Genomic DNA, 12,283 nt, shown 5'->3' with positions numbered 1-12,283 from the left:
TTCATAGCATTTGACTTGGTGGGTGCTGTTCATCAAACAACTCAATGATGGATGAGTTGGGTTCTGTTCATATATTCCAAAATATTTACTTACCTAAGTATCACAAAGATGTTGTCATACACAGGGCAGTAAATGGCCTCAAGTGGCAGTAAGTGGCCACTTGAAGGGCTGAGAGATAAACCAAGATAACTTGGCTCTGGGCATTCCCACATCTCTACAGTCATTGAAGATGTAATCAGTTATTCAGCCTTCACAGAGTGGGCAGTGTAAGGGGCAGGATCTTGGGGAGGGAGTTGCAGTGTAGACCCAGACTTTAATTCACATGGGTAAAATAGACTACTGCCTCGATGTGAACTTAGAAAAGTGAGTCAGGGGACAAAACATACTTTTTCCCAAAGAGAAATAGAGGAAGCATTTCAGAAGTTCGTTAAGAAAATGAATGAATACTTGAAAAGTGAAGAGAGGAAAGGGTAGGTGTGAAAGAGAAATCAAGTAAATACTGCCTCCAACTTACATTTCCCTAGAGGGGAAAGGGGAGCAAAAAACTTCTCATGAAAGGAAAGCTACTCAAAACAGCAGTTCTGCCCTCAGGACAGGCACACAGCTCTCACATCCTGAAACACAGATGCAGATACCTCTGGCGTCTGCATCAGCCATGGTTAAAATCCCCCACCTAATGTGGGCACCCTCTCTGGAAGGCGAAAGACAGACTGCAAAGCTCACTGTGGCCAGCAAAGGCCCCTAGCCAGCAACAAGGAAAGCCTCTGTGAAGAACTCTAGTACTAATCAGACAAAGATACAGACTCAGCAAAAACATAAAAGGAAAAACAAGACCACAAGTTCACCTGACCTTCTCCCTCCATGAGTGTGCGCTTTTGAGGAAGCTACTCCAATGCACCCTCACCTCTTCCTCCCTACTGCTTCTTCCATGTTCTTTTTTCTCACTCTACTCACTTAACAGAATCTTTACTGTATTGTATTTGTTTTATTTATTTTTTTGTTATCACTCTTCAAAAAATCATTTAATTTTGCTCATACATTTTTACAGTTTAGGGAATTTTTCCTTAGTTTTTTTTCCTTTCTTTCTTTCTTTTCCTGTGTTTCTTACACACACACACACACACACACACACACAAACACACACACACAAACACACACACACAAACACACACATACACACACAAACACACACACACACAAACACACACACACACAAACACACACAGGATATTGAAGCTAGATCCTTTTGTGCCTTATACAAAAACCTCAGTGTAAGACCTGAGATTCATAATGAGTGAGTTAACCCAGAAGCAGAAAGACACACATGGTATATACTCACTTATAATTGGGCACTAGGCCAAAAGGCATGTCCCACAAAAAGTCTTTACTTACCAAGGGATTGGGATAGATGTGGGGATATCCTACTGAAACTCTAGGTAAGACAAATATAGGAGATGGGGAAATAGAAGGACCCAGAGGATCCTAGAAACCTACAAAAAGAACATCATGATGGGTGGATTGGGGCCCAGGGGGATATGCTCAAACTATTGCACTAGCCAAGAACAGTACAATAGTAAATATTGAACCTCTACTCTGATCTACCCAATGGACAGGACATTCTCCACAGTTATGTGGAGAGCTGGGACTAACTTTGACATGAACTCTGTTGAGCCATATTTGACTATCTCCCCTTGTTGAGGAGGCCTGGTGGCACTCAAAGAAAGAATAAGCAGGCTACCAAGATGAGACTTGATAGCCTATGACCATATAGTAGGGGAGGAGGCCCCCCTCGGTCATAGACCTAAGGGAGGGGAATAGGGTGAAAGCAGGAGGGAGGGAGGAATGGAGGATACAAGTGATGGGATAATAATTGAGTTGTAATCTGAATAAATTAATAATTTTTTAAAAGACCTGAGTCTCTAAAATTGTTAGGGAAAAACACTTCAAGATACATACATAGGAAAGGACACTTTTGAAAAGAACTCAAGTAGCTCAAATAAAGCCAAGAAATTGCAAGTGTGATTGTGTGAAATTTTAAAAGCTTCTGCACAGAAAAGGAATTGGGCTACACATACTTCCAACTCTGAACATGGTATAACTGTCCCCACCTCTGATAACGACTATCATGTTTACCCAGGGTCTATTCAACTGTACTTTCAATGTATCAGGGTATAAAAAAAAAACAAGGGTTGGTCTGGGTTGAAGTGGTAGGATGTATACTAGGATTTTAGTTGTTAAATCAAGAGTAAGAAGGACGTGGGGTAGATGGTGATAGGAATTAATACTGGATCAACTTTGAAAAAAAATTCAAGACGAACAAAGAATCTGGGAAGGGAAATTTGGGGTATTGTTTAGGGTCCATAGCTTTTGGAGGTTGCTAAGCTATGGAAGGTATATATATATATAGATAGATAGATAGATAGATAGATAGATAGAGAGAGAGAGAGAGAGAGAGAGAGAGAGAGAGAGAGAGAGAAGGAAAATGGAAAGAGAGAAAAGGGCAGGAATATTGGCATAATGTTCTTGTGAACTGTGTACAGTTTATCCTTGTTCATTTAAATGCCAGACAATGCATTGTGATGTTTATTCTAATTATCTCCTGGTTCAAGTTTGTGTAAACATGTCATCAATTGTTCTCTGTGTTGCCAATAAAACTAACTAGCCAATGCTAAGCAATAACAGAGAATAGGGTGGGACCTCCTGATCCAGTATGGGGAAGAGAAAGAGAAGAAAGGAGAGGATGGAGCCACATCAGGAGAAATGAACAAGGCCCAGGAGATGATTTAAAAGCAAGTAACATGTGGAAATTCTGGAAGGGGAAGAAACTATACCACCATGGAGGTTTAGGATGGAGTAATTATTGCTCAGCATTGTGCTATAGGCTAATTAAATAGATCATGGTCTCTCTGTGTGGTTACTTTGGTATAATGCTGTATAAGGAGTATCTGTTGATTTTAATAAAATAATAACTTAATATCAAATATTAATAATCCATCAACATATGAATGAGAATGCAAGACTATGAGTCATGAAGGGGAAGAGTAATAGAGAGTGACAATAAGAGACTGAGTGACAGAGCACATAGAACAATCTTAAAACCTAAATAAATAATACGCAAATTAAAGCTAGGCCACTATGGGATATGAATGCAAGAATGAAGACTTAAAAATGAAAACTAGAACCTACTAAAAATTACCAAGAAATTAACAATAACAAGCAAAAATGCTAGGTGTAATAAAAAGTACATTCTGGGACTGGAGAGATGGCTCAGAGGTTAAGAGCACTGTTTGCTCTTCCAAAGGTCCCGAGTTCAACTCCTAGCAACTACATGGTGGCTCATAACCATCTGTAATGAGATCTGGTGGGCAGGCATACATGCAGGCAGAATATTGTATAAATAATAAATAAAATGTAATAATAATTAATTAATTAATATTATTTTTAAAGTACATTCCATTTTTAAAGATTGCACCAGTCCGTATGTCTTCCATGGGATTTCAATTCTTTCCTTCCTTGTGATATTTTATGTCACAAACTGTACTGATGAGAGAGATGTAATTTTTGCAACTACAGTTCACACCTGTAGAACTCATTTGTGGTGTGTACTTCCACAGTGGGGCTTAGTTAGACCAACTATTTTCTGAAACGAGTTTCTGGCACAATCCCTCCAAGCTAGGCAGTGTAATGCTCCTTTTCCTCCTTGGGACTTTCTCTAGCTTGGTTTGGTGCTATGGAGCAGAAGGATGAGTGAAGCCTTTGTCTTCATCAGCAGCCTTGGGTGTTCAAGGAAATGTGCGTGTAAGTACATGGCTAGGAGAGGTTATAGTTGTTGCCTGGTGGTTCCCATAGACTTCAGCCAATCTCTACACTTTAATTTCCTCAATTCCCAGTAATCATGCAGTCCAGCTGACTGTTTCTAAAGAGCATGTGTGTGAACAGAAGTGCGTCCCTTCCCACAGCTTGATGCAATTAGGCTCCCAGTTAGCTCTCCTGCCCGGAAATATTACTTAGCTTACTAAGTTTATGTACAGATCTTGTCCCTTACACTCAGAATGAATGCAGTTGTATTTCTGTTCTGCGCTATCCAATGACTACTGCTGGTATCCCCTATGTATTGATCTTCATATTTAACTTCCTCTGGTTAACACAAGTAACCTTACAAGTCCATAGACAAGACACAGCATATCCAAAACGGCTAGCTCAGCCCCTTTCCCCCCTATGATCTATCCAAAAAAGGTCATTCATGTATAACACACATATGCCAAGTCACCTCACCTTGGAAGCAAAATTAGAATGACAAAAACAACCAAACACAATATGTCAGAGGCAGACACAGGGGTGAAGGCAGAGAGCTCAGAATTCAGCTTGCATCACATGTATAAAATAAGCTGGAACCCACAGCAGCCAATATGTAAATTTCAGTGGCTTAGCCCCTCTGAGGTTAGTAAACCCTAACCAGTTACTGTTTTCTCTTTCATACATAATGAAGTGTTGCAGCCTAATGTCCTTCTGAAAACAAGAGACACATCTGCATTTTCCAGACTGGGACCAGAGCGTTGGGTCAGGTTGACGGCATGCACACATGCATATGCAGGAAAAGACTTGACCTGTGCCCACATGCCTTTCTTCAAGGACAAGCAGAAACAGGCATAACGAAGCACCTCATTCTCAAGTGAACTCCTTTCCTGGCCAAGGGGACCAGCCTGCCTCTTACAATGTGACTTTACTATTAAAAGACAATTCCATATGAAGCAAGAATTGACTATCTAGGACTCTATCATGACTGATAAACTGGAAAAACAATGTTGAACCAGAGACTTCAAGGGAGATCTCAGACAAGACTGTTCTGGTGCCAGGTAGGGAACACCCCTCAAATATTGCAGAAAACAAAACTGTTTGTTTCTCACATGGTAGGTGATCTTTTTCTGTGCTGCTAATATGAAAAGAACCTCCCTTAACAGACTGTTTATTGATGGAAAAATTGCTTAATGATGGCAAAATTTACTTAATGATGGCAAAAAAGGCCATGTTTCTGGAATTATCTAGGGACTGTCACTAACATAACCTGTGAACTGTGTTTAGATTAATTTCCTGATTGTTTTAGGCTTACTGGCTCCCTTCACTTCTCGCTCTTTCTCCCTATCTCCCTTTCTCTTCACAAACATGTTGAAAATTATTCTGAGGATTTATTTGATTTTGCTGAGGGCGAAATAAGAGGTAGCACTAAGGACAAGTTTACTGAAATGCTTCCCCTAGAATCCTATCTCCATCAGTATCACCCATCAAGTCCAGGAGCCACACAGGTTGTCTTATTGATACGTAGCCTCTCCTCAATGCATCAATCAATGCCCAGCATAGATACTCAGAATCAAAATCCTAGCAGAGACTCACAAATGCTCCTGGGACATCTTTAGCCTGAAAATAATGAATCCCACATTGATGAATTCAACCACTCCTCATTGTTCCATTTTTACTAGAATAAAGGTCCCACCCCCCTACCCATCAGTCACCACTGTGTGGCCGAACACAGCGCCATAATGACCATCTGCAGCTACAGTTGTGTATTGTTCAAATTAAATCTTGTTTATTCAGAAACATTTCTCTTGTGCTGCCAGATCATCTTGTCCACTCCCATGTTACAGTCCCCTAGTCTCTGTGTGGAAAAAAATTATCACCTACACAGAACCAGAGAGACTTTTATAAAAAAAAAAAAAAAACAACAACAACAACAACTCTAAATATTTTTAAAAAATTACAGCAACAACTTTAATTGAGAAAATAAAGTAATCTCAGAAATTAGATTTTTTTCGATGGTGTGGTATAATTGTTTCTGACTAGTATAAAATGAATATAGAAAATGAACTATTATAAAATTGTAGAATGTAACGATCAACTTATATGCATCGCAAGGGCATATATATAGTAGACAGGAGGATAAGATGTGTCCTTAGCTCTCCTGAGCAGTTCAAGGAGAAACAGCTGAGCACAGCTTGTATAACCTTCTAGAAGAAGCCTGTACTACAGGACCCATTTTACAATCAGGCCAAACACAGTATTCTGTACCCCACATTTTCATGAAAATATCCAGAAACCTGTTCTTCCTCTAGCAACTGATTTGTGTTTATTATGCTCTGCAAAATTAGCTTGCCCAGCTCCTATTGATGAATATTTGGTATTTGTAAAAATTTTTTCACCTTTTAAACAATAGTACAATCTATACAGACATCTGGGCACACATGGCCACTCATTTCCCACCCCTGGATGGCTAAGGGGTTTTCCTTCCTCCCACTCCAGTGTTCTCTCACACACATGTAGCTTCTATGCTGGGGTCTACCCTGCAATATGTGCACTAAGTACATGAGCAGCAATTTTAAGTCCAAGCTCTGCCCTTTAATGCCATAAACAGAAGATATTAATTTCTAGTTCATAGAGTCTTATGGATAGCTAAATACAGTGAGCCATATATGGTGCCTGGCAGTTTATATGTTCCTAACAATGTCAGCTCTATGGTTGACATCGCTTCCATAACCACAGAGAAAACCACTTCCCACTCTCTCTCTGTAGGATCCATGTTGGCTGAGTTCATCAGTTACTTCACACACTTAGTTTCTATTGACAAATCTCTTTTCTGTCTATTTCCAACTTGATTCTTTTCTTTCTCCATCTTCTCATGAAATGTACTGTATAATCTGCCATTCCAGATTAGCAAAACTCCCAGTAACAGAAACAAATAGACCTTTCTAATCATGGTTAGAGTTGCAATTTGTCTAGGAAAGCTGATTGTTGTAGTGGTCAGAACTCACATTTTGCCTATTGTACATAACTAGCACTGATCTATATTATTGACTTTAATTATTTTTTCATTTATTATGCAAATGTATGATAAGTTCTTGTAAATTAAATATAATGAACAAGAGTTCTCAAATACCTGGCTAATAAAATAGCAAACACCTTACTATCTAGTGGGGAAGAGAGAATCCAACAGCTGCTCAGATAAAATAGGTACTATAGGTCCTACAACTTGTCTGTGTACCTTTTATGAAACAGCATTAAAGCAAAGAATTTCAAATGGAAATACATGTTTATTTTATTATTAACTAAGAGATGTTACTGAGTTCTAAATTAATATTAAACAAAGTTTATAATTTGCAGAAGTCTCCACACCCACTCACCCCAGGAAAGTTATTCAATTTGTTTGGCTTACTTTTTAAAGCTATTTTATTTATGTGTGAGTGAGTACCATATGTATGTGAGTACAGAGGCCAGAAGGTAGTGTCAGATTCCTTGGTGCTGGAGTTACAGGTAGTTGAGCTGTTTAACACAGGTACTGGGAACTAAGTCCTACAGAAAAGCAGCAAGTGCTTTTAACAGCTGTACCATCTCTCCAGTCCCTGTTTTTCTTTATTTTTAAAAGAACAAATAATAAGAAGTCTTATGTGATAGGCTGCTAAAGAGATATAATATATAATATTATATATATGTTTGTATGTCTGTACGTATGAATATAAATACATACATACATATGTCAGAGAAGCCCAAGAGCTTCCAACCATGCTTGGAGAAGAGGTTAAGCTTTAGCTTCTGACCCACTGATTTGTTCCTCTTCAGTTAGGAGGGTTTTTGTACAGCCAGGCAATGGAGTACTACCACTGTGGTGGACGTTCGGAGCAGGCACCAAGGTGGAACTCAAACGTAAGTAGAATCCAAGCTCTCTCTTCTCCATTGTCAGTGTTTTGTGGTTTCTGTGTCTAAAAGTGATGGATAAAATCTAACTCTGAAAACAGATTCTGGCATTCTCCAAGGCAAGGATAAGGATAAATAATAACTCTGTAAGCTGGGAGTAGATTGCACATGTTCTCTGAAGAGCAAATGTCAGTGTAAAATTAAGATAACCAATAGTTTCAGAAATACTCAGGCAAACTGAGCAACTGGCTCTAGACAAAGCCTTGCTCAGTGGTTAGAAGGCGATACTCAGTTTTTGTATGAGAAGGAAGTGAAGGGCAAACAGTGTGTGTACACGTTTGGAGCCGGGACCAAGCTGGAATTAAAACGTAAGTGTTCTCAACTGATTCTTTGCTGTGTCTGATCATGTTACTTTGCTCTTTGTTATGCCTCTTCCTTAATGGAATTTCAAGGATGTAAAAAAATTCCAATCTCAGATTAGGTGTTGAGGAGGGAAAATTGTTCCACAAGAAGTTGGCTACTAACTAACGTTTAGGCTTTCTAAACCCAAGTAACTAAATTGGGGAAAGAGGGTTAACTGTCTATCAAGGGAGGTTTTTGTAGAGGGAGAAGTTAAAGTACATCACTGTGAAACACGTTTGGTGGAGGGACCAGACTGGAAATAAAACGTAAGTACACTTTTGCTCAACTGTTTGTGAAGTGTTGATCCTATTTTGCCTTTTGTGTGATTTTGTGATATTTTTCATTAAATGAACTGTTCCCAGTGACCCAAAACTTAAATAGAAGAGCACCAGAAAAGAGACAGTGTAGATGGTGAGAAAACCTAATATCAAATTTGTGAGAAAAAGTAGGATTTGTGGAAGGAATGAGAAAGAAACAGTTTTTCTCTGAATTTGGCATATCTAGTACGATTGGCTTCAGGCCGGTTTTGGTAGAGGGGGGCATTGACCTGAATCACTGTGATTCACGTTCGGCCCAGGGACCAAATTGGAATTAAAGCGTAAGTAGTTTTTCCCTCAGTTATTTGTGATATTTTGATTCTGTTGTATCATTTATGTGAATTTGTGACATTTTGGTTAAGAAGAGCCTGAGAAAACAACCACTGTGAGAACTGAGAAAAAAAAAAAACTTAGGTTTGTCAGGACAGGTTTGTAAGGGAAATGGAGACGAATGAGATGGGCTTTTCCTCTGAACTCGGCCAATCTAATTGGATTGGCTTCAGGGGCAGGTTTTTGTAGAGGGGGCCATGTCAGAGTCCTCACTGTGGCTCACGTTCGGCGGCGGGACCAAGCTGGAGCTGAAACGTAAGTGCATTTTTTTTTTTATCTTTTTTCATATGTAAGACACAGGTTTTCATGTTAGGAATTAAGGTCAGCTCCAAAAATTTCACTGAGTGCAGAAAATCTGTTCATCTTGAGAAAGTGGAGAGGGCTCGTCAGTTGGCATTCGGTGTCAGCTTCTCTTTTTAAACAAGCTATTGAGGATTAAGAGCAAAACCAGGGTTTAGTTGAGAATAAAGTAGCTAATAGTCCAAGAGACTAGACTGGAGAGTGAACATAAGCATTGTCTAAGTGTGGGTTGAAGTGCATGCAGTATTAACTTCTGTGTGGGATGTTTAAGTGGGATATTTGGGGAGATTGAGGAATGGGGACACTTCAGGATGGACAAGAGTCAAGTTTGGCTCCGCAAATGGATGTGGAAGCAAAGCTCTTGAGACAAGCTGAGTGACTCAAAGGGCGAAAACTGTATGGATAAAAAGAGGGGCTTGGAGTGCTGAGAACAAAATGAAATTCATTTGTATGAGTTTCCACAAATACTTTGTTGAGTTTTTCATTAAACGTAGTATAGTTGAGTGAGGCGAGCCTTAGGCGGCATTCCCACTTTTATCTCATAATTTTTTATAAATACAAAAGTCAGTATCATACCCTGAAAAAAATCAGTAAAACGTTTAAAAGAGTGATTATTTGCCATGTCGAAAAGTTGGCTTACTGAATATAATCAGAAGAGATGTAATTCTTGCACTACAAAACGTGCCACAAAATGTCAAAATTAGATATTCTACAGAAACAAATTTTTGACAGCTCATTTTTTGTCTCATTTCTATATGAATATAAATTTGAAATTATCTCTTTTATTAAAAGTAGACATGCAGTTCATTTTAATTTATATGTTTTAATGGCTATAGTTTTGTAAGATATATGGCTCTTTGTTTTCCCCAGTTATTTTTTTATTGTATTTTTTTTCTCAGTAGTATCAAGTCTAACTGTACCTTTTGAAGTGTTAATATACATTTTTACATATATATATATATACACACACACACACACACACACACACACACACACACAATAAACTACCTACACCAAGAAGAACCACAATCAGGAATTATATAAATGTTACATTCTTAGTGGGTTTTTTTGTTGTTGTTTTTTTGTTTTTTTTTTTTTATGCTGCCAACAAGGGGCTGAATTATCCACAACCTCTTTATGATTGAATGGCTTGGCTGCCATCCCAACCATTTGGAGTGACTGGCTGGCCGCTAAGAGCTACAGAGCCACGCAAATACTGCACTAGCGCCGTTCACTCCTTGCGAACCACTTTCTTAAGGCACAGTGATAAGATCAGTTCCACTAGTGGAAATAGAATAGAGACAGACACTACACCAATGTGGGGAAAACAGGGAAAAGGTGACTTTTTTGGAAATTTCAAAAATAAAACGCATTTATCACTATATCCCATGTTTTAATTTTCGATTAAGGTATTATAAAAGACAGAAAACTGTTTCACCTAGAATATATTAAAACCTTAATTCATATAATTCTTTGGAGGTAAAAATCTATAACCCGCAAAAGTCATAGTAAATCTACTTTGACTGAGCTCTCATTAAATTTCATTAAATTATATGGCATACTACCTGGTTAAAAGATTAATTTGTGACATGATTTTAACTTGTTAGGTAGGATATTTTTCTTTGTACAAAAATATGACTAATAAAATTTTAACATAAGCATATTTTCCACTACTTTCATTCTGTGATAGAAAAATGTTTGGCTACTTTAATCCCATAATCTCTAGAATCATTTGAAAACTTGCTTTTGTGGTTGAGCAGGCAATTGTAACTATTTAAGGATTTTTTAAAACTCTTGAAACTATTTTAGAGTCATTTAAATTATTTAACCAGTTTTAATTAGTTTAAAACAATGTCAACTCCTTTTAAACCTATTAATTTATTTAAAGGGGAAGAAAAGCTGTTCATAATTCTGTTGTTTTTCTTAGTAAAGGGCTCTCGGTTTTCATTTTTACTATCACTCTGTCACCCAAGGGTTGACATCCCCACAGAGGGGGTTTCCAAGAAGCCATCTGGCAGCTGCTGAAGGTCAGAAGTGAAGCTTGCCAGTTCCTCCCAGGCAGGTGGCCAAGACTACAGTTGACCTCTTCTGATGTGGCTAAAAACTATACTGTGTGGGTACAGACCATCTGACCAGGGTCCTCACCTGAAGGCCTTGGTGAGGGCTGAGAGAGTTGCTGGACACCCACCCAAACATAGACACTGGCTCAAGAACCCATCCATGATGTGGGTTTAGCTTGGCCATACCAAAGGAAGCCATGGAGAGGCTAATATCAGAGAACACTTGGAAGAGACAGGAAAAAATGAAAGCCAACCTTCTGCTCCTACCATATGTCTTTGCATGTCCTGACTATCAAACATCAGGGATATCAGATAATCTGGTCCATTCTCTCAGTCTGAAGCATGGAACCATTGCACCTGATGGTGAGCAAAGTTCTAGGGAAGAAGGGCATTGAGAGAAACCTGAGAAGAGCTTCAAAGGATCAGATGTAATTTACTTTCCAAAGAAGTAGCCAGAAACTAGGGAATAACTTAAAACCAACAAGATTGCACATGTGGCCTCATTGCTCCTATTCTGAAGGATATGTGTGCTTTTCTGTGTGTCTGTCAATAACGTAACTTCACACAGAATGCACCCAAAGGCAGACCTTCCCTCTTACTTCATACCACCTTCTGTGCTTCCTTCCTCAGGGGCTGATGCTAAGCCAACTGTGTCCATCTTCCCACCATCCAAGGAGGAGTTACAGGCTGGAAGTGCCTCAGTCGTGTGTTTCCTGAACAACTTCTACCCCAAAGACATCGACGTCAAGTGGAAGGTAGATAACAATGAACGACAAAGTGGAGTCCTGAAGAGTCTGACAGATCAGGACAGCAAAGACAGCACCTACAGCCTGAGCAGCACCCTCACGCTGACCAAACAGGAATATGAAAGCCATTCTGTCTACACCTGTGAGGCCACGCATAAGACGTCAGCTACACCCATCAGCAAGAGCCTCAACAGGAATGAGTGTTAGAGCGAAGGGTCCTGAGGTGCCACCACCTGCCCCAGGCCTTGGGGCTTTCCCCACAGGCGACCTACCACTGTTGCAGTCCCCCTAACCCACTTCCCATCACTTTCTCCTCCCTTTCCTTGGCTTTTATCATGCTACTATTTGAGGAAGATATTGAATAAAGTGAATCTTTGCACTTGAGAACTCTGACTCTTTTTTTTTACTAAAAGGTTGTTAAGAGTTGTTTTTCCAAAAAAAAAAT

General features: G+C 39.2%; 1 gene segment (V, D, J or C); it reads left to right on the top strand.

Moving 5' to 3' along the window:
* LOC127186512 (immunoglobulin kappa constant-like) overlaps positions 1-12,073 on the top strand; it is a 670,804-nt gene extending 658,731 nt beyond the window's left edge. The window contains 2 exon segments of the C gene segment in view: positions 8,950-8,987; positions 11,723-12,073. Of these exon segments, the coding sequence occupies positions 8,950-8,987; positions 11,723-12,045 (361 nt within the window).
* The last annotated feature ends 210 nt before the right edge of the window (positions 12,074-12,283 follow it).

Source organism: Acomys russatus, unplaced genomic scaffold (genome assembly GCF_903995435.1).
Source record: "Acomys russatus unplaced genomic scaffold, mAcoRus1.1, whole genome shotgun sequence".
NCBI classification, from domain to species: Eukaryota; Metazoa; Chordata; class Mammalia; order Rodentia; family Muridae; genus Acomys; species Acomys russatus.
This window is presented reverse-complemented; position numbering and strand designations above follow the sequence as displayed.